Consider the following 23,576-nt stretch of genomic DNA (forward strand, 5'->3'; position numbering starts at 1 on the left):
GTTTTCATTAGCAAAGGATACAAGGTTTCTTGAAGAATAAGAGAAATTTATATGAATCCATAGTTCAAAATAGGTTATTATACATTAGCATACCCATCCTTGGCTAAAAAACCTGAAAATATCAGATGGATACCTTACGTATTGAATCTATACTATATCACTTTTCATTTGATTTTATAACATTTTTGTATTCTGTTTTTAATTTCTTCAGTACTGTTTTCCAGGGTCTGCATCAAGTTCTGTTCTATGTGTATTATCTACTCAGTATGTGCTAGTTTATTTAACCAAGTCTATGTGTTCAAGTTTGTTTTGCATAGTAAGTTGACACAAAATAGAACAAAACATTTCTGCCTCTCTGTGCCTTATAATAGATACTTCACTGCTATCAATTTATTTAATCCTCACAATATTTCATAAGTATTATTACCCCATTTTAGAGATGAAATAACTGTAATCAAAGAGGTAATATATTTGCCAATGCCACAGCTGGGAAGTGTCAGGGTCTATGTTAAAACACAGGTCTATTTGACTCTTAAGAGTCTTCCCATTTCCTGTGCTACACTGAATCTCTATGTCCTCGTGATTTTTGAGGCACAGACTTTGAGCTTATAAAAAATTGTTTCTGGACATTACATAATACAATATATCTGTACTTCCAGGTAAGATACCTTATAAGTTCTTGTACTAAGATGTCCTCTGCTCCAAACACATAGCAATGAGAGATAAAATATAAAATGAGAAATTAAGAAATAAAACAAAACAAGAAAATGCTATCAAGTTCAGAACCAATATAAACTTCTCTGAGGCCCAGAAACACCAAAGCTGGACCCCGCTGGGTTCCCCATCTAGGAATTTTGCTCCTGCTGGGTAACAGGAGCCAAAAGTCCTCCCAAGAAAGGGAAGAGATGGATTCAGGTTCACTGCTGAAACTAGGGGCTTCTTCACCCATGAAAAACAGGCTGACAAGAGCTGCAAGGCCTGCTTCCAGAGCCATGGCCTAGGGGGGCAGGAGAAAGGTGACACAGAGCCACATCCAGGACGTGGGTCAATGTGTCCACTACCTCAGAGACTGGATCTGAAATATCTCTTAGCACAGCTAGAGAGGCCTAAGCCACCAATATAAGACCTGACTCTAGTCTGACAGTCCCTTGGGGGAAAATGGGGGCAACTAAAACAGACAGGGTTAACAGAGAGAGAGAAAAGAAAAACAAATCTCCTAGTCAGGATGTCTGCACATCAAAATTCCAAAACACATGAGGGAATGTATACTCAGAAGAGTGATCAACAGAATCAAAAAAGAGGAGATAAATTCATTACTGACGAAATGGACATAGCAGAATGATCTGAAAATGAGTTTTTAAATAAGCATGTTTTGTATTCTCTGAGAGAGTTAGAAAAAAAAGAACAAGGAATTATAAAAGCAAGTAGAAATAAAACAAAAAAGTTGATTAGAGGGGGCTGGCCCCGTGGCCGAGTGATTAAGTTCCCGCCTTCCGCTTCAGCGGCCCAGGCTTTCACTGGTTTGGATCCTGGGTGCAGACATGGCACCACTCATCAGGCCATGCTGAGGTGGCATCCCACATGCCACAACTAGAAGGACCCACAACTGAAATACACAACTATGTAGTGGGGGGATTTGGGGAGAAAAACCAGAAAAAAAAAGTTGATTAGAAAAGCACCTACTAGAAATCATAGAAATAACAAAATATAGTCAATGAAATAAACATTCAATAGACGAAATACACTCTAGACTGGTCTCACTTGAAGAAAAAAATTAGTAAACTAATAAAACTGAGGAATTCACCCAGATCTAGCATAGAGAGAGAGGGTGAGAAAAAGGAGAAGAAAGAAAAGGAGGAGGAGGAATTAAGGGTAGTCAAGAGACAAAAGAATTAAGACGCTTTAACAGTGGTCTAATAGGAATTCCAGAAAAACATAATAGAGGAAATGGTGGAAAAACAATATTCAAAGAGATAATGGGTCAGCATTTTCTGAACTGAACAAAGAAATTCATCTTTAGAGTGAAACTGCACACTGTGTGCCGATCAGAATAAAAAAAAAATTCCATATATACAATGTAGATCTTAAAAATGAGAAAAGACAGTTCGGGAGCAAAGGAATGGCATTTAGACTTACAGCAGCCTTTTAATCAGCAACAGCACAGGTTAACACACAATGAGTAACATCCCAAAAGCACTATGGAAAAGTAACTATGGCTCTCAAACTACACCAAACCCTAAACTATCACTGAAGAGAAGAACCAAAATAAAGATATTATCAGCGACACAAAAACTAAAAGATTTTATCACTCACAGATACTTCCTAAAAGGAGAAACAACAAAAAAACAAAGAAACTGCTATAAATATATTGGGGAATTTACCATTGCAAGACTAATTTTGAGGGAACAAAAAAAAAATCAAGAAATCTGGGCACCAATGATTAACGAAATAGACAAACAGACAAACAAACAAGACTGACAAACCAGATTCTCTGTTGTCTCTCACTCAGCAGAAAACAGATCTCTATAAACCATGAATCCTTTTACAGAAAGCAATGGTCAGACCTATACAACCAAATTCCTGATCATTGCTGCCGCAGAAGGAAATCATTTATTGGCCATATACAAACCAAAACAAAACACAAAATTGGTGGAAAAGAAAATTTAAATGAGGAAAAACAGAGACTTAAAAAATTCTATTGTGCTTCAGGTTCACCTCTGGGAACAAGAAAAATGTACCTGGATTTAGCAATCCATGAGGGGTACTTCTCTGGCAATAAAGTTCATCTGGCTGTTAGTTGAATACATTAGGCATCTTGGTGGGAACAGCAGAACCATTAAAGGATAATTCTCAAAAAAAAAAAAAGGAAAAGTAAAGTCACACAAAATAATTTTCTTTGACTAATTAAATAAGAGAATGAGAGAGATGTTACAATCTGTTCAAGGAAAATCCAAAAACCAGACACCTCACTGATCAAATGGATGCAAAACAGGCTTTTTCTACAGAGAAGGAGAGTTCTCCCTCCATCAGAGAGAATTCATTCAGATGTCTGTAGACAAGAATATTTGCATTATCATCAAGTCTCTACAAATTAATTTTAATCTCTATGGAATTCTAAAACTGTCTAATCCAAGATAAAGGTATCTTTTTTTATTATTTTTTTTTTTGAAGATTAGCTCTGAGCTAACATCTGGCACCAATCCTCCTCTTTTTCCTAAGGAAGACTGGCCCTGAGCTAACATCCGTGCCCATCTTCCTCTGCTTTATATGTGGGAGGCCTCTTACAGCATGGTTTGCCAAGCAGTGCCATGTCCGCACCCGGATGCCAACCGGGAACCTGGGATGCCAAAGCAGAACGTGCATACTTGACCACTACGCCACCAGCCAGCCTGGTGAGTATCTTTTAGGATCAAATAATCCCCCCGAACTCCAGCATTCCATTGAATTCCATTAATCTCTTTTGCTTATATCAGAGTGCTACATTTCTCCCTACATATCACAAACCGGAGGTTATAGAATGTACTAGAGGGGAAAGCTTCCATTCATTCACAGATCTTCTGTAATTCTGGCCCTGTGTTAACCGTCCACTCAGAAATGTTTTATCTACCATCTACTGTGTACTTAGCAGTTGGTCTGGTGAATTTTGAAAATAATGGGTCATGGTCCTTGCTCACAAAGTACTTACAATCTCATTATGGAGATAAGACATACTGATAAGAAACTACTCGTCAATAAATTTAATAAACTGCAAAATTGAGAGTACAATTAGAAAATACGGCAGTTTAAAACGGAAGTACACTCGATCCTCATTATTGGTGCATTCCGTATTTGCGAATTTGCCTACTCACTAAAATTTCTCTGGTACTCCAAAACCAATACTTGCAGTGTTTCGCAGTCATTCACGGACACGTGCAGAGGGGTGAAAAACGTAGTTGACTAAGGTGTGTGTTCTCTGCCCTCGTGTTTCAGCTCTCACACTGAAAACGCGTCCTCTTCACTGTCTCTCCAGTACCTGTTTTCACATTTTGGTGATTTTGTTGTTTAAAATGGCCTCCAAGCTTAATCCGAAGTGTTGTCTGGTGTTCCTAAACGCAAGAAGTCTGTGACGTGCCTTATGGAGAAAATACATGCGTTAGATAAGCAGCTTCACTCAGGCATGAGTTACATGCTACTGGGCATGAATTCAATGTTAATAAATCAAAAATATATATTAAATAAAGGGGCTTTAAACAGAAACACATATAAAACAAGGTTATGTATTGATTAGGTGACTAAAATGTTGTGACCAGAGGCTCACCAGAACCTAAAACGCTGTATTCCCCCTAGGAGCAGTGGTTCCATATTCCCTCGCAGTAACTTTATAGAACATAGACTACCTCAAATAACGAGAATCAACTATGCATATTTAAACCGACAGAAAGTGTTTTTCAAATGCGTCTGATTTCCTTATTAGCACAAAAGAAAAAAGAAAACCCTTTCCAAAAAATTACTCCACTGCTCTCCGAAAGAGCCTAGAAAAGCTGCAATCCTGCCTTCCATTTTCCTTTTCCACTTTATTCCTCCTCAGCTCTCCCTCTTTCTGTCTCTCGGAGGGGTCCCCATTTAAATAATGTTTTTCAAGAATCTAAAGTCCTAGACCAAGTTTGATAAAGGTGGACACTCAAGATACACACGTACATTTAAAAGTGAGTTCTGTGGATGTGTTCTCGCAAAATTAATTGCAAAACTCCGTGGTACCACAGTTCTGTGGGAACCCAGAGAAGGGTATTTCCCCACTTTGGCCATCCACCTTTCAAATCCCAAGGTCATTATAAAAACACGCTAAAATTTTTTTTTCTTCTTAGCTCTCAAACAGTAACTGCGCGGTACGCGCCCACCCGTAGGCCTTAACGAAGCTTTTGAGCCTTTTTAGTTTGCGTCTTTCTCCCTGTTTCTTTAAGACAGAGCTCGGGCGTCCTGCCCTAGGCCGCAATGGCTGCCCGGGCTTCACACCCTCTGCGCATGCTTCTTGAAGGCAATTCTGGGTTAAGGCAATTGGCGACTTTCGCGGCGCAAGATGGGGACTTGGCGGCGGGCGAGGTTGAACCTCCCAGCATGCCTTGCGGCCGGGCCCGGAGTCCGGACGCCTAGGGATGGGGAGCCTCCGCCACTCTCAGCCGCCAAATCGGCTGTAGAGGTGGAGGCCGAGCGCGCGGCCTGAGAGCTGCCGCCCGCAGAGGGGAAGATGGAAGCGTGGCGCTGTGTGAGGAGGGGCTACGGCCGCTGTGTGGTGGGGAGAGGCCGGTCAGTAGTGCTGGGTGGCGGGAGGGAGGAGGAAGGGGCGGGCGCGGGCGGCCCGGGGTAACCCGGGGCGGGGCGGACGGAGGAGGAAGAGGGTCGGGGCGGTGGTGCGGCCGGACGAGCCTCCGGAGACCCCGAGGGATAGGTAAACCCGGCGCGTGGCCGGCGGCACGCTGGGCCTGCGGGCTGCGGGGCCCGGCGCGGAGCGCATCGGCCGCCGGCCGGCCTCGTGCCTTCCGGACCGGGCTTGGCCGTGGAGCCCGGCCCACTTCCCCCAATCCAGCCTCCTGGCCCGCCCGAGCCTCCCGGTCCCGGCTCCTCCCCGGGGGCTCGCCATCCGCGGGGAGGCCGCCCGTCCGCAGTCGGTCCCGGGGCGGCCTGACCCGGAGCGGAGCGCGCGCCGTGCACACGCGCCCGGGGGGTTTGTTGTTTGTTGCTGTGTTAGTGTCTCTCAAACTTTAGTCACTTGTATACCAACCTTTACGATTATTATCAAATTCTTGTTCTACCTCTGCATTATTTACTGGGTATTTTGAAATTGGCTGACTTTTTAAAAAAGCACTTCGTAGATGCTGCTTACATTAGCGTCGCCCTAAGCAGTATCCGCGAGATCTTGGGTTTGATGTACTGATTATGTTTCTGTTTGCCTAATACATTTTAAGATAAATACTTTGCTATTAAAAATCAATACGTTTAGTTGTGTACCATATGAAACTGGTGTACCACACATGGGAAGCACAGCGCTGTACTAATGATTACATAAGTTATGGGGATCTGGTTTTAACTCCTGTAGTCCTGGGACTTGATGCCAGTTCAGTTCAACAATGTTTTCCTGAGTACCAGCTGTGTGCCAGGCACTGTGCTAGGCACTTGGGAAGAGACTGCGATTACACTGAATAAGAAAGCTCTGGCCTTGAAGGAGCTCATCATCTTAAGAGAAAAATCTATATAAGTAACTACAAATATAGAGAATAAGTTTTGTAGTACAAGTTTTATATTTCAGTAGGGTAGCTTATTAGGATAGAAAATGAATGAGCAAGTGCCCAAATCTCTATGGCTTTCAGAGTTGTCATCAAGCAGGATAGGCTGCCCATGTCATGCCTACAATTAAGTTGAATTTAGAGAACAGTTTGAGAATGCATAAGCTGAAAAAAAAAGTAAAATATTTTAATGCTGTTAAAATGAAAAGAACATATAAAAGTCAAATAAGAGTAGGCACAATTTAACCAAAATTCCTTTAGAGATAGAAGTGGACATTTTTGACACTATCTTGGAATGTACCCTTAATGAATTCTGGAAAAAAGGATAGAAGTCCTCCTCTGAATCCTCACGTTTTGCCAGAATAGTATAGTAGGAAGAAGGTGGTCCTTGAGTTGCATTGTTGCTTGAGAGAGCCTGAGAGCAGCATATCTATTCAAATAGTGTTAACACTACTTTGGAGATATTTTAGATGATAGGTTAAATTGGTGCTTTTGGGTTTGGAGTGTTGGTGAATTGCTAGTAAGTAATCTCTGTCCTCTTTCGTTTCCCTCAAGGAGAAGCATGGTTTTAAAAAAAATAAGAATGGAAAAATAAATTAGCCACCCACTGACTAGCAAGAAAGGTAGTTGTGAAGTTGTGTTAGGTTTTTGTTTTTTGAGCTGTACAGATGTTTGGAAAATATAACCTCTGTATAAAAATACTGTGCAGAAACCTGTTTTTATTCCAAACCCAAGTTAGAGGATTCACTTGAATTATAGTCAATTTATGTGTTCCATATTTGATTTAAGTATTAGGTTTGCTGTGGATTTTATTTGCCTAGTGAGTTTTATTAGATGCTAGAAAGCTACTCTGTATATCAGTTTGATGGTTGATCCACCTCTTGGTTGACTGTGGACTTTTTGACGTATATATGGTGTTTTGGGAGTGTGGTGGATTCTATGTTAAGTGTTTAGGTACCATTCATGGTTGTTTAGGGATATTGAGAGATTGCTGCTAGTAGTTAAATACTGGCTGCTCCTCCATCCCCATCTTTCACAGATTTAGAGGTAAGATTTTGAATATTAGACATTATCTTCCCTTGAGGAAACAGATTTAGGTTTTACGTACTGTAGTGGAACAAAAAGTGGTACCTCAAGGAGTGTATTTATTTCTTTTAGATACCCCATGTTACCCCATCACCAGAAGAGTCTGGGCAGAGACTGGACTACACCGTGGGAGAATCTGCAAAGGTGTTGCTGGAACAGACATATTTCTAGTTGTATGAGGTGGCCTGGACATTACTCTCGTGCTCCTTACCCGTACTTCAGTAGTAGGCATTTTTCACTAAATTGGAGACCGCCTTGTCTGTTTGAGTCTAGAACTCAGTTTCAGTACTGGAACTGGAGACCTGAGAACCTGAGCCAGACATCTTTGATTCATCTCTCTAGTTACATCATGAACTCTGAGGGAGATGAGCCTTCATCAAAACGAAGAAAACACCAAGGTAAAGGTAACATTTATCTTGGTGCAGAAATAGACATAAGCCATAGACTAGATTGAAACTTTCATTTCTAATCCTTTAGAAAATCTCCTGCAGGGGCCGGCCCGGTGGCGCAGCGGTTCAGTTCCCACGTTCCGCTTCTTGGCGGCCCGGGGTTCGCTAGGTTCGGAATCCGGGTGCGGACATGGCACCGCTTGGCAAGCTATGCTGTGGTAGGCGTCCCACGTATAAAGTAGAGGAAGATGGGCACGGATGTTAGCTCAGGGCCAGGCTTCCTCAGCAAAAAGAGGAGGATTGGCAGAAGTTAGCTCAGGGCTAATCTTCCTCAAAAAAAAATAAGATAAAAATTTAAAAAAAGAAAAGAAAATCTCCTGCAGGTTTTAGAAGTGTTTGGTGTTTATTTTTAGGTAAAGTTTTCTGGCTAAAGTTTTCCAGCGCTTTTGGTCTGGTGCTTAAGATCCAGCTCCCTTGCCACCATGGCCTGGGTTCTTTTCCCAGTCAGAGAACCACACCACCCATCTGTCAGTTGTCATACTGTGGCAGCTGCGTGCTGCTGTGATGTTGAAAGCTATGCCACCGGTATTTCACATACCAGCAGGGTCACCCGTGGTGGACAGGTTTCAGCAGAGCTTCCAGACTAAGACAGACTAGGAAGAAGGACCTGGCCACCACCTGCTTCCAAAAAATTGGCTGTGAAAACCCTATGCATAGCAATAGAGCAGTCATTGTTTGATACGATACCAGAAAGTGAGAAGATGGCGCAGAAAGACCTCCTGCTGGACACAGGGTCGCCAGGAGTCGGAATCGATTCAGACGGCACCAACAACAAGTTTTCTGTTAGGGAAAAATAAATTCTCTTTTTGTGAAGTCTTCATTTTTTCTTCAGTTAATTGTGTATTTCTGACAGTGAAAATTGAAGTGACTCTACATGTACAATAAGGTTGGAAAAGAATGGAGGAGTAGATTAAAACAGTAGGTTTAATTTAAGAATAGTTTTCAAATTCAGGGTTTTGGGAACAAAGGTCCTTAGACTTCTTAGAAATTGGTGGATGTATTCTTTGGAGTCCACAGATCTATTTAAAAAATTAAGTTGCTTGTTCTCATTTTTTCCCCAAAGATTGGCACCTGAGCTAACAGCTGTTGCCAATCTTTTTTTTTTCTTCTCCCAAAATTCCCCTCGTATATGGTTGTATATTCTAGTTGTGAGGGCCTCTGGCTGTGCTATGTGGGACGCCGCCTCAGCGTGGCCTGCTCAGTGTGGCCTGATGAGCGGTGCCATGTGCTCACCCAGGATCCAAACCAGCAAAACCCTGGGCCACCAAAGCAGAGTGCACGAACTCAACCACTTGGCCACCGGCCTGGCCCCTCTTGTTTTTGTTTTTAATGCTAACCTTTTTGTGTAAGGTGAAAGGGCTTTTAAATAGAAACAATCATAAATATAAGATTTTTTTATAGACTGAGATTTAGCTTATTAAATCTGTATTTCTCATATGGGGTCTATAGATGTAATTTTGAGAGTGTGGGAAGTTTTTTCTCTTAAAAAGGGTACACATCTTATTCAACTATGAGAAATGGTTTTTTCTAAATATGTTGATTCTTTCCATTTTTCTCATAGTCTTTTTACTCTAAACGTTTTACTAGACTCCCTGTGTGCTACCAGCCCTGTCCCCCACATCCAAAGTATACGTGAATAATCTAAGTAGAATTTGGAATTGTCTTTCTTACTGAGCTATAGTTTTCAGTGAAGATAATTTCTCAGAAGATATTTGAAAATTGGCTGTGCGGGTGTTATTGTGTAGGGAGCTGACACAAGGAAGACGTTCAGAGTGAGTCTCACCTGGAAGTCAGAGCTAGAAGATTAGCCAGCGTTAGTGTGCTTTTAGGTAAAAATTCTATACACATTTAAGTAGAAATTCTAAGCACTCAAAAATGGAGATCCATGGTACTTAACCACAGCAGGTGTTTATAAACAAATACTTGTTTGAATGAGTGAAAGGTATATTCAGAGGCATTAAAATTAGGGTCCTAAGAACAATCCATAATCTACAAATCTAGGCCTCTATGATGACATGAGATTGCGTTTCCTTCATGTACTCACAGTGTTTACCAGGTTAGCACACTCCTCTGTCTTTTAGCCTTTTGTAAATCTGATGTGCTGTCAGGAGGAGCTGTGGCATATTGTCATAAGCATGGGCTTAGGAATGCTCCCTGCTCTCATTCTGCTTCACTGCTAATTGTGTGAACTTGGACAGGTTACTGAACCTCTCTGCTCCTTGGTTTCCTGGTGTAAAATAATGTCTACTTTGAAAGCCTGTTGAGGATGAATGAGACGTATCAAAGTGCCTAACACACTGTTGGCTTCATAGTAGGTACTCAGAAAATTGTGGTGGTGGTGTTTTCCCTTTAATGGATGGGGAATTACATTTACATACTTATAAACTTTGACTGCAACCTGACTCTTTATATGTCCATTCTTCCTAGGTATTGTGAATAAGGAAAATGCTCTTCGTTAAGCCATATTTGTGACTTCCGATATTTCACTAATACTTTTCAATCAAGAGAACAGCATTGCTAACTTGCCTATCACTTTAAAGTGGTGTTTGAAGGATTTGTGTGACACAATTATGACTTTCTAATTAGGCACCCTAAAAACCCGATCAGGCCTATTGCTTACTTTCTTTGATTCATCTGTCTTCTCTGCTGTGATCACCTTGTTCCTCCTGACATGGAAGGTATATAAGCTTTTGTAGTGTGAATTTATATTGTGAAGTATATGAAGGCCAAAGATGCTCCACTCCATCAGTAGATTTCAAATTGTCTTCCATGGAACCCTGGCATTGGAACACATTTTTGTATGTTTATTAAAAGCAAACGTGGTCAGGATAAATGTGTTTGCCCCATCGTCCCAGCCCCAGTCCTAACGTGCCAGAGATTGATGCTCATGACGTGAAAAGTCATGCCAAAGGGTTGTACAAGCTCTAGAAGTTTGGAAGCCACTGTATTAATTAGATAATCTGATGGTCTTGGTTATTTAAAAAAATGGAATTGCAAAGAGTTGGCTTACAAACTCTTAGTTGCTAGAATCACAAAAATCTGAATGCATTTATATGCCTTTACATATACGTATTTTACAAGGGAATAAGAACGAGTTTTCTAGACCTTCATCTTCCATATTTTAATGTGGCGGTGACACCAGGTTAGTGCTGTAACTTTGTGGTGATAGCTCACATTTTGTTTGCATGACTAGAGCCCTTTTCATCTCGTATACATATGAAGACTTTATGATGTGTGGCTACAACCATCATAGGCAGTCCCCAATTTATGAATGAACTGTGTTCTAGATAATCAGTTCTTGAGAATCGCTGTTCATCGTTGGTTCTGTTTTCCCCGTAGAAACTATGTTATAAATCTCAAAGTCGCTCTTCGGAGCTAGTAGTTACCCTTAGTGCTGAGCCTTTGAGGGTGGGATTCTCCATATTCAGTGAAGGATAGTGAAGGGGATAGTTTCCTTTCCTTTGCCTGGCATAGGACAAGATCTGGGGTAAGTTGTGTAATAGTTGAAGGCCTTTGTTTAGTTTGGTGTTCTTTCCTTCCACTTTTTTTTCTTTACCCTTCTCCTCGGGCTCCTAGTACCTTCAACTCCCGTGTTCCACTCAGACCTCACTATTGGTAAAAATTATCTTCCTCTTCTACCTTTGGTCACAATTTCTCTTCCCTCAGTGCAGCAGATACGGGCATTTAAATTTTGAGGAAAGCAGTCTGATTAAGTCATTTACCAGACCGTATTTTTAAATTTTTACTTCATTGGCATTTTTATAGAGTGTTGGTATTCTGCTTGTAAATATATTGTCATTGTAGAAGATTTGGAAAAATCTTCCACAATCCCACCACTCAGAGATAACTACTCTTTAAAATTCTGGTGTATTTCCTTTTAGTCTTTTTTCCCCCTGTGTAGAAAATATTTTTCCTCAATTTAATTTTTAGTTGGCAAAATTTTAGGCATTGTAATCCAGTGAAGTGAAAACCTTCATGCGTGAAAAGGCAGAGATTCTTGGGCTGAGGTTCTTCAAACTTGAAAGTCCATCTCCAAGTCTGTTTTCCCAAGTTCTTCCCATTTCTTGTTTTCTCCTTCGTTTGAGCTCATAGATCCTCTGAAAGTTCCGCATTTTTCTTCACGGCTTCCATGGCAGTAAGAGTATCCTCTTTAATGGTGGGGTGAGGGAGACAAAGTCAAAGGTGAATCTATACGGTGGTCATTTCTAAGTCGAGGACTGCCTATAATTGCAAAATCTCATGCTTTTCGATTCTCTTTTCATCACTTTTTCAGGGTACATGGTGTCTTTGCAGAATATAAACTATCACACATTCCTGGTTGCTGCATGCTGGGTTTGTCAACCAGCCATTATCGTTTACTAGCATTCTGTAACTGTGTCACATTTAACTTTGCTTTGGTCTGCATTAAAAAGCTTTCTTTTGTTCATTTTGTCGGCATTGTTCCACTTTAGTGTTCTAGGCAGTAAGCACTGCTTCATATATTGCCAGTATACACCCTTCATTCATGTCTACACCAGTATTCTGAGATGAGTTGTTTCTGGAACTTAATCACTTGATGTTCTTATCTTACTAATAAGGACTAAAATATGATGTGAAATCATCTTATTGAAAAGCCAACTATGACATACAAATAGATTATCATGGTTATAAGGTTGCTAAGCATGTGTATGGCAGAGTTACTTCTTAACCATAAAGAAGTGAGAAACCACGACCCCTGCCTTGTCTTAGCTTTATTAACACACTCTCCCAGCCTCCAGAATCTGTTGCTAGATCCTTTCACACCTGTATTGTACCTTTTGGTCAGTCAGTATATCATTTTACTTTGTAACCAATTTGATGACAACTTCAGTTACTCAGTGCTGCATTGCCATTTCCTAGGGAAAAACATTTTGTTCATTGCCTATGGGAATTTTTAAAAGGCAAAAGAATGCTGATATACAGGAAAATACATGGTCTGTTTTTTATTAATTCTTTATATTTTGTCTAAAACATTTAATAGGCACGATAAAACGGCATTGGGAATATATATGTAACCATAATAAAGAAAAAATGAAGATCTTGGGAGACAAAAATGTTGACTCCAAATGTGAAGACAGTGAGAACAAGTTTGACTTTTCAGTGATGTCCTATAATATACTTTCACAAGATTTATTGGAAGACAATTCACACCTCTATAGACACTGCCGGCGGCCGGTATTACACTGGAGTTTTAGGTTTCCCAATATTCTGAAAGAAATTAAACACTTTGATGCAGATGTAAGTGCAAAATATCATCAAAATTCTCACAAGAAAAAGTTGGGTTAAGTGATTCATTTGTAAACTAAATGGTTTTATCTCTTTTGTTTGTGGGGTGAGAAGGGAAGACGTTTAAATATAGTGATGGAACAGTTTTTAACAAGGTATCATGACTTCCACAGTGTTATTTGCTGATGGTTGTCGGTGTAAATAATCATTAACTTTTCAAAAAAGATCCAAAAAGTTTTAAGTATTGGTCACTTTTGAGACAGGGACTGGCAGCATATTAAGTATTTAATAGATATTTCCTTTGATTTGAAATTTAAGTAACTCATGCAAAAATTAATCTAGATGATGGCATTCAAAGAAATCAGCTCTTAGGAAAAGACTAGAAAGATTTAGTACTAATGAACATGTAAATTCAGGAAAATATCCTGACGTGGAAATTAAAATTATTCCTTTGGGAATTACCAGTTTTAGATACTAAGAGAGCTTCAAGAAAGCCCAGGGTTTTGAAGACTGCTCAGATTTGGAAATACTAATTTGATAGATCTATAAATTACAAAAGAAAAGATCATGTCTTTTATTTCAGTTTTCATCAGGTTTTTAGAATTTTAAAAGCCTGCTTTTAAAGATGAAAGCACAAGAAAATTCATATTTGTATCTTTGTTTTAATTCAAGCCATTTTTTTCTTCCAAGGTACTTTGTTTGCAAGAAGTTCAAGAAGATCATTATGGAACAGAGATCAGGCCAAGTTTGGAATCATTGGGTACAGTGTAACTTTTATTTTAGCCAAATTTACTTTGGAAGGTTTGTGTGTTGTTGAAGTATAACTTGATAACAGATTTATTTAGACCAAAAATCTTAATTTTGAAAAAATGTAATACCCATCTCAAAAGTTCAGGAAAAGATTGAGATATTTCAAGTGGAAACTTGTGTTGTTATATAATTTTAATTCAAATGGAAAGGTGTGTAAGAATATCTTCGTACCTTCCTTTCCAGGAGTTACTCTGCCCACCACCAGACCCCTAAGATTCTGAGCTCTGTGAGATCAGGGACCATTCTGTCTAGTTTATTGTTATAACACAAGTGTCTACCACTGCCTAATGGATAGAGGCTAAAAACCTTTCTGATGAATGGACACTTCTAGAAACAGGTCATCGTTTGAGAAATGCTGCCTACTTTACATTCATTCATTCAGCAGATATTTTTTGAGTGCTTACTATACGCCATGCACTTTCTAGACAATGGGAGTACAGCAGTGAACAAAACAGCTAAAATTCTCTGCCCTTGGGGAGCGTCCGTTCTAGTGGAGAAAGGCTGACAATAAACCAAATAAGTAAGTAAATAACAGGAAAGTAGAATGAGTCAGGTTTCAATTTTAAGCAAAATAATCAGAGAAGGTGACATTTGAGCAAAGACTTGAAGGAGGTGAAGGAACAAGCCGTGCCTAGAACATTCCAGGCAGTGGAGCTGGTGAAGGCAGGCCCTGAGCTTGGAGTGCCTTAGGCAGGAGAGAAGGCCAGTGTGTGTGGAGTAGGGCAAAGAGGGGAGATCTAGAGGCAAAAAGGTCAGAGAAATGGGGTGGGGGAGAGTGGGGGCAGATTATTATAAGGCCTTACTGTCTTTGTCATGACTGACTTTTACTAGGATGGAAGGAGAGTATGAAAATACACATTAGCATATTTAAGACTGAAGTCTGCCAGTAAAGAGACCTGTTAGACCCAGTCCCCAACTTTTTTGATTCCAACACTTATTAGCATCCTGTTTGACTAATGTTTTGCAGAATACACTTTGGTAAACATTGTTCAAAATTATTAGGAGAGCTGTGTTTTGCCATATATAAAAAAAATCCCTTGTTTTAAATTTCTATCTTTCTTATAGGTTATCACTGTGAATACAAGATGCGGACTGGAAGGAAACCCGATGGCTGTGCCATTTGCTTCAAACATTCCAAATTTTCACTGTTATCAGTGAACCCAGTGGAGTTCTTCCGCCCTGATGTTCCGCTGTTGGACAGAGACAATGTTGGATTAGTATTGCTCTTGCAGCCCAGAATTCCAAGCACTGCCTCTCCTGCACTCTGCGTAGCAAACACACATCTATTGTATAATCCAAGGCGAGGTGATATTAAGCTGACCCAGTTGGCAATGCTTCTGGCAGAGATTTCCAGTGTTGCCCATCAGAAAGATGGCAGTTTCTGCCCTATTGTTATGTGTGGTGACTTTAATTCTGTTCCTGGTTCTCCACTCTATAGTTTTATAAAGGAAGGAAAATTGAATTATGAAGGACTTGCCATAGGAAAGGTGGGTGCTCGCTTCATCACTATTAGGAGGCAGTCTTAGCTCACTTCATTGTAACGTGAGGATAGGCATCACAGGGCTGTTTGAAAACCATGGGTGATCCGGTACTCTCACTCTACCAAGCTATGATGAGTTTCCACAACTACTAACGAGTAATTATATTCACTTGATTGAATTTCATCTTTTCCATCTATTTGTGGCAACATTCTGCTTGGAAGAATTGGCAGGCAGCAAAAAATCCAAAATGGAGAAGAAAAAAAATGCATTGACAGACATGAATACTTCATAAATAAGGAGCTGCTCTCAAGGTGGCAGAATAGAATTTTGAATTCTGGATGTATAGGCCATGCAGTTGGCAAAACAGTAATTTAGTATTTCTTTAGTATATATGTTTTCTTTTACTAATGATAAATATTTTAATTCTCTAGCTGAGTATAATTTATCCTATGTTTTTATTTTCATCTTCAGTATTTTTAGCCAAAATAAGATCTCCACCACTGAGTTTTGAGTGATGGTTTAAAATTTTATAAGAGTTCATCTTTCATAGTATTTTGTATAATAGAAACTATATTGCAGGTAGCAAAAGGGAGGGCCAGCATTAGTCCAAAGCTACAGATCGTTTAGATATCCAAATTAGAGAAAAACGTGGAGGAAAAGACTGCCATTTTCATGTAAATAATAAGTGCTTCCTGAAGTGTATTTGAACAAGATTTTATAAGCACAAATAATCACTTAATATAATGAATAAAGGGTAATATTTACCATTCTTGGATTCCCTTTTATTTAAGACATAAACTTTTCAATACATAAACTATTTAGAATCTATTCACTTAAGATACCTGTTGAAATTTTGTTTAGGTATCTGGCCAGGAACAGTCTTCACGGGGACAAAGAATTTTATCTATTCCAATTTGGCCCCCAAACCTAGGTATCTCACAGAACTGTGTGTATGAGGTACAGCAGGTACCAAAAGTAGAAAAGACAGGTAAGTGTTTGCAATACATTTTAGCAGACTTCTTGATAACAGTGTTCCCTTTGAAGACATACTACTAAATTTTTAGGGGAATAACACCTCAGGGATGAATATTCATATGTAAAGAAATAGGTTGTTTGCTTATTCCTTTTTTAAAGAGCTCTAAATTTAGTTTTTTAAGTTGAACTTCTAAAATTATCCTTGCATGAATTACTTGCATGTTGCTTTGAAAATGTGTCTTATTTGTGCTAATTCTGGAGACCATCAAAACATAGATTCCAGGATGAAACATTTAGCAATGCGTCTATATAGATATGTATTAAATATTGTTCCCAGAGTAAGAGGACTATACTAAGGCAAACTAGAACAAAACAATATATTGATAGTATTAATACATTTCTCTCTCTTCCTACAGACGGTGATCCAACACAGACACAGCTGGACAAAACAGAGGTCCTAGTGACACCTGAAAAGTGAGTTCTGGAAAGCAGCAGTAGACTTCTGCTGACTTTAGTTGAGTAAAAAAATCATTTCTCAAAAATGACTTGGATAAAAAATGAAGATAATGATATTGCATTCTAGTGAAAAATACTGGCTCTTAAGTCAAATAGACCCGAGTTCCAATCCTGACTTTGCTACTTTTTAGCTGTATGATTTTGAGCAAGAAACTTAACATCTCTGAGGTTCACTTTCCTGATCTGTAATTTGGGTTGTTATGAGGATTAAATGAGACGAAGCTTGTAAAGCTCGATGTTTGATACATAGCTTAAGCAGTGTTATTTAAAAAGAACAACCTGTCCGTGGATGTGGACCAGCTAGCACTCTTTGAAATGTATTGCTATTACATATTTAAACAAAGGTCAAGATCACACAAAAATATCTTTTAGATTTCAGAAGAATCCTTAGCCTCCTCTGACTTACTAGATCTCAAAACAATCAATAGGAGAATTGATCCAAAAAAGATACGCTGGCAGAAAAGATAATTATTTATGCTTATCTCCTGAACTACAGGAAAAGGTCATCAGAGCTACGGGGCAAAGATGCCTGGATTCTGTATTATTAAAGAAGCATGAATGTTTGGGGCTATGGTTGACAAACAGAAGTATGTTCATAACAACAAGATGGAGACTGAAACCGCTTTAGGATATTCTTGAAATGCCCTGATTGTTTCATATTGTGGCTCTTTTATAGTTTTTATTTTTGCTTTAACATTTAAATTTAGGGACAAAATTAGAATCATCTCTCAGTCATTTCATCTGCTTTCTTCTCAGTCTTATTTTATTTTGCATACCTTGTTTTGAGAAAATGTTATCTCAATATAAGAACCTAGTAAGAAAGGAAGCAATTGTTTTGAACTTTTAAAAAAGAATACTTAGGAATTTATAATTAAACCTTTCAAATATACTAAAAACTTCCCTGAGTAAGATTAATAAAAAGGCTAATATGACTAACAAATACTTAGTTTTGAGTAATTCTAAAATCTTTTTATAACAATGTGGGGTATAAGAAAAGATATTTTTAAGTATCTATGTATAAATACAGTGTGTTTACATGCATAGCTGATATCTGTAAACTGGAAAGTTGATAGTGAGATAACAGTTTGCAGAAATCCTGCTTTACATTTAATAATGTAAATAAAACTCCTTAGACATAAAAAGTTGCTAAAACTTGGAAGTAAGGGCATTTTGAAGGAATTACCTTTGTTCATCGACATGTGAGCTCTTTAAAAGCAGGGCAACATCTCTGTCTCTGTATCCTTAGCTTCTAAGGTAGTGCCTGGAAGTTAGTAGATGTCTGGTAAATGTTTATTGCATGAATTAAAAAATTTTTTTCAATTTTGTTTTCTTTCATGACATAAAGGATACTAAACTTCATGATATGTTAATAGGAAATGAATTTTAAACCCTTTACCCATAACGTCATGTATGTATTTGTAGCGTGGGGTAAATGTACACCATTATAAAAGCTGGTTGTTTGTGTGGTTTTTTTTTTAAAGATTTTATTTCTCCTTTTTTTCCCAAAGCCCCCTGGTACATAGTTGTGTATTTTTAGTTGTGGGTCCTTCTAGTTGTGGCATGTGGGACACCGCCTCAGCGTGACTTGATGAGCGGTGCCATGTCTGCACCCAGAATTCGAACTGGGGAAACCCTGGGCCGCCAAAGCAGAGCGCATGAACTTAACCACTTGGCCACGGGGCTGACCACTATAGAAGCTGTTTTAAGATGCATGCAGAATTATCTCATATCTCACGGCAAGAATGATCATAGAAAAATATGGCCCCTCTGACATGAAAAGTCTAGTGGGTTACAGATAGCATTCCTGAAGGCTACTTTGATTTTCTTTCTTAAAAACACAATAAAAAACTTACAGTTTTAGAATATGTTTGTTAGTAAGTGGAAGTCCTCAAATATGCTACGATTAATAAAAAATAATATTAGTTTGTTAATTATTGAGCTTTTTCCCCCCAAGTATCACAGCCCTGTTAATGGGTTTTATATATTGCCACATGTTAAATTTATACATCGCCAAAGCTAAATTGTGACATGATCTTTTTAAATAAAGCTTGTCATAATGTCTGACTTTGTCTGGAAATTAAATGAAAAAGTGCTTTAAATAGGAGGAATTATAAAAATCATGAAGAATTTGATGGATGCTAAATACTTTTTCTTTTCAATTTAGATTATCTTCACATTTACAGCACCATTTCAGCTTATCTTCGGTTTATTCACATTATTTTCCTGACACTGGGATTCCAGAAGTGACCACCTGTCATTCTCGAAGCGCCATAACTGTGGATTATATTTTCTATTCTGCTGAGAAGGAAGATGTTGCTGAGAAGCCAGGTGAAGATGCATGTAATCTTAAGTTCTGCTAGAGAACACAGTAACTAAAACCTCAAGGCTGAAGTTGCAAAAAGTAGCTAAACATCTAGATGAAGTTCAAGATTTAGAAGTTTAAAAATATCTTTAAATTGGTGATACGTTTGACAGATTGGTAATAAATTGGAAGAAATCAGTTAATTACCTGCAAAAGAGGGAGGCAGTGAAACACCTTCAAGCAAATTATTGTATCCTCAACTGTACCCTCCAGTTCCAGTCAGCTGCTGAGTTATAAATCTTTCATATTGCCCTTTGGTTGTACTTGCCATAAATTTACTGTTTTTCTTATGACAGCAACTGGATATATTGTGCTAATGGTCATCATATGGTTTGAGCTTAAATTTTACAAAGGTGTGCTGCCTTCATCGTAGGAACATGCTTACACTGCCATCATAGACCATTTGCCAGGCTGACCCTGGAAGACAGTCACGTGTCACTTAACAACAGGCATATGTTCTGAGAAATGTGTCATTAGGCAATTTCGTCATTGTGCAAACATCACAGAGTTCACTTACACAAACCTGGATGGTATAGCCTACTATATACCTAGGCTGTATGGTGTTGATCTTATGGGACCACGGTCGTATGTGTGGTCCCTTGTTGCCTGAAACATCATTATGGCGCATGACTGTATTGGATCTTTCTGAGAAAGTGAAGTCTGTAATATGACTGTGTTTTGAAAAAGCAGAGATCATAAAACATTTTCCAATTCAATGAAAATCAGATTTTAAACCAAAGGATTCAAAGTGAGGAAGAAAATGCAGTATAAGATAACTGAAAGTAGAATACCATTCAGAAAAATGTGGGCAGCTGTTTGATCTTTTCTGATTTCCCCATTTTTTCTCTTCCATTTTTTTGTGCTATTTTTATTTTTCCCTTTTTCCATTGTTTGTTTCCTACTGAGGATAACCTTATTAGTAATACTCAGGAGATGGCTTTCTCCTCCCCACTAGATCAATTCCACAAAACATGCTTGCTGCTTTGACTTTGTAATGAAGTTCTGGTAGTTGTCATGCCATAAACATTCACTAGGTGGCAAGAGTGTGTCATGGACCAGAATCTCAAATCTTAACATTAAGAGAGTGTCATCTTTTACTCTACTTCTGTGGGTACTGAGTCTCTGGGACAAAATCATACTAATTTATTCTCTAGTCACCTTATAAATTTCCTAATCAGCTGTGGCTGGGTCTGTCTGGTTATATGCAACTACAAAATGGTTGATGGATGAATTTCTTATGTCATTGTCAATATCAAATTACTCTTAGCACTGTTGTTTATTACATTTTTTTTTTCTAAAGATTATCTGCATAACTTGAAATAAATATAAAAAATATCTGAAATATAAAAAAATCTGAAACTGCTGTTTGAGAATTATAATTAAGTTATAACTGAATAAAACGAATTGAATCACATTCTAAAAACTGACTTCCAGAGGGGTTTCAAGTTCTATATCATCGTTTAGAAAAGAATACTTGTATGATTAATTTACAATAGGCTGTTGACACGGTTTCACTAAATCTATATGTGCTTCTTTAATGTAGGAGCTGAAGTTGCTTTGGTTGGTGGCTTGAAACTTCTAGCTAGACTGTCACTTCTTACAGAACAAGACTTATGGACCGTGAATGGACTTCCAAATGAAAATAACTCTTCAGATCATCTGCCCTTATTGGCTAAGTTCAGACTTGAGCTCTGACTCTTCTTTCATTACATATATACTTTTCTTTCCAATTTATATTCTTTTTCAAAGAATGCAAGGTTCTTAAGAGTTTGCATGTTGTTTATTTTTGCGCTGTGGAGTTTCTGAAGAAGTTATGTTAAATGCTTGAAGTAGATATGGGAAGAAACAAGTTTACAACCATTTTCTTTTTTAATAATGAAAAAATATTTTCCTGACAAGTGAGATCTAAATGCTCTTTATTGTAAAAGAGTTGTAAATATTTTTTATTCTAAATCCCAGTAAAATTGACAGTGACTTGTAAATATAGTGCATCTTCTTTAGTTCTTTTAGTAAAGAATTTCTGTTCATGTTTTTGGCAAGCTTTACAGTGAATCCAAAGTACCTTTGAGTTCTTGCAAACTACAACTTGTTTCCCTCCAGAAGGTCTGATTTCACTGGGAGAACCATATGCTTGTTGCGTCCTAGTTAATGCATCTCAGAAATCATTGAGTCATTCACAACCAGCCATTTTGGTTTGTTTTTGAGGGGGCTTGATAATGCTTTTTAAAATTGTACAAATTGCTTAATCCACCTTGTTACTATCCTGAGCCATGTAAAATGCCTGCATTTTTTTGGGAAACAGGTCACCATAACTAGTAGGATGAGGCGCTCTACACGAGCCCGCTCTCTCCATCCCGCAACGACAGACCCTCACAGGATGCCTGAGAGGGAGACACTGGGCTGTGCCTCTGTTTCCCGAGCGGTTTTTCCTTTTTTCTATTCCATTTCAAGAAAAGGCCCCTGGTTTGGGAGAGAGAGTTGCTTTTACTGAACCAATTCTGTAGAAATTTATTTTGTTAGAAAACTTGTCTTTGGAACAAAGTGGCAGCTATAAGATTATTTTTGTTTTGCCTCAGAAGTTTGAGGAAGCCAGCAAAACTCTAGTGGGGAGATACCAACTTGGAGACCTAACACTCTTAAGTAGTAATTTTAACTGTTTTAGTAGTTTTATTTCTAAAATGTTTTATTTTGTAATGATGCAGCCATGTGAGATGGGGCTGACATTTTTTTATGAAGTGGTTAAGAGCAGGTCTAATAAATCCTGCAGTTGGCTCTGTATGAATGTTTGAATCAAAATTTTTAAAACATGAAGAGTGAAAATTTCCTCTTTTTTAGACTTTGGGAGCAAAGAATTGCGTGCATTTTTACTAAGTAGTAATTTTATATTGAATCGTACTGAATTATAAAAGTTTTTACAATGTGTTTTCTTAATAGAATGCTTCATCTTAAATTAGAAAGCAGTCGTTACTTTATAGTCTTGGACTTTAAAAGTTTTTGTACTAAAGCATTTACTACTTTTATTTTTTAAAAAATAAACCAGGTGAATACCCCAAAAACAGCATGTGGGTTATAAGGATTTGCCTAGTAAAAACTGTAGTAAGTACATTTAAATGTTTAAGTTCTCATTTTTTGGGTTTTAACTCACAGTATTAACTGTTAATACAGTTAGCAGATATAGTCATCATCAAATAATAATGACAGGATAATTATACCCTTTTAGTTTGGGGGAAAAAAATGAAAATCCGTTGATTAATTACTGCTTTGTGTTGTGTGAATTTATTAACAAATAACACTATATGTAGGTCATTTTTGACAAACTAACACCCCTGAAAATCTCTGTGAAAAGCTAATTTTTTTTTTTTTTTTTATAAACTAATGATTTATTAGGATGGTTGTGTTTTAAGATTTTTTTTATTTTTTTCCCTTTTTCTCCCCAAAGCCCCCCTGTACAGCGTTGTATATTCTTCGTTGTGGGTCCTTCTAGTTCTGGCATGTGGGACGCTGCCTCAGCATGGTCTGATGAGCAGTGCCATGTCCACGCCCAGGATTCGAACCAACGAAACACTGGGCCGCCTGCAGCGGAGCGCGCGGACTTAACCACTCGGCCACGTGGCCAGCCCCGAAAAGCTAATTTTTTATATCCTGATTAATATATTGTGATTTTAGGCCCTGTTCATGTGCTTCACTTGACAGAGTTAATCCATAAAATTGCTTTCCACTCTAGCTGATAGAATGAAGTATTATTTTGCGGACTGGAGGCCAAAGGGTCAATGGAACCTTCTCACAGGTTTTTAAAGCTCCACTAAAATTGTCTATTTGTCTTTACTTTTTTGGTCAGAAGAGTTGGTAACTCTGTTGGAGCCTTCTATTTTCCTGCCAAAAGCAATGAAATCTGGTTAATTACTAAAACCAGGTCTTCCAGTCTCAAGTGCTATACTCTCCAAGTTTGAAATGGAAAGGGATATTATGGAATAAATGAAATTTTGGTTTTACTGTATCTTTTGATATCAAGATAATGTGCTTGTTTGAAACCTTGTCCTTTTTTTGGAATTTAGCAACTGTCTGCTTTTAACCCTTTGTTTTCCTCAAAAGCTAAGTCAGAGATCTAGAGCGTTCAAGGGGTTGGGGAAACAGACATCAAGTCCTTTGCACTTTGTACCTGTAAATTACCTAATAAATTATTGTACTAGTACATCTGTGCCTGCAGGTTTGTGCTAGGTGTACTAAGCTGTGTAAGCTGGCCTGTTGCCTCTTCTGAACTATTTCATTACCCTTTTCAGCCTTTATACTTAGGGTGATGCTAAAATATAAGTGAATTAAGATGTTTAATATACAGTCTGAAAATTGTGGAAGAAGACTAGGGTGAGAGAGCAATAAATTAGTTTACTAAGAC

General features: G+C 38.4%; 1 protein-coding gene and 1 long non-coding RNA gene across 15 annotated transcripts; one reads left to right on the plus strand and one right to left on the minus strand.

The window, feature by feature from the left end:
* Positions 1 to 2,733: 2,733 nt before the first annotated feature.
* On the minus strand, positions 2,734 to 5,045 carry LOC111773475 (uncharacterized). Its single transcript, XR_011438510.1, has 3 exons — positions 4,678 to 5,045; positions 4,013 to 4,111; positions 2,734 to 2,849 (listed from the first exon to the last, which is right to left on the minus strand). It is a non-coding gene; the product is annotated as an uncharacterized lncRNA (long non-coding RNA).
* On the plus strand, positions 5,023 to 23,375 carry ANGEL2 (angel homolog 2). Of its 14 annotated transcripts, none has more exons than XM_070266709.1 (10): positions 5,054 to 5,283; positions 7,419 to 7,744; positions 10,223 to 10,473; positions 12,795 to 13,051; positions 13,730 to 13,799; positions 14,915 to 15,336; positions 16,192 to 16,318; positions 16,722 to 16,779; positions 18,986 to 19,149; positions 20,727 to 23,375. In XM_070266709.1, exons 3-10 carry the CDS (start codon positions 10,467 to 10,469, stop codon positions 20,876 to 20,878), a joined length of 1,257 nt encoding a protein of 418 aa, XP_070122810.1. In that variant the 5' UTR covers positions 5,054 to 5,283; positions 7,419 to 7,744; positions 10,223 to 10,466; the 3' UTR covers positions 20,879 to 23,375. The 14 variants fall into 14 exon arrangements, 12 of the variants coding, with proteins under 12 accessions (XP_001488584.2, XP_014595127.1, XP_005609861.2 ...); XM_070266711.1 differs by lacking the exon at positions 5,054 to 5,283 and adding an exon at positions 5,338 to 5,425; XM_070266712.1 differs by lacking the exon at positions 5,054 to 5,283 and adding an exon at positions 5,368 to 7,307.
* Positions 23,376 to 23,576: the final 201 nt, after the last annotated feature.

This window comes from Equus caballus, chromosome 5, assembly GCF_041296265.1.
Source record: "Equus caballus isolate H_3958 breed thoroughbred chromosome 5, TB-T2T, whole genome shotgun sequence".
Taxonomy (NCBI): Eukaryota; Metazoa; Chordata; class Mammalia; order Perissodactyla; family Equidae; genus Equus; species Equus caballus.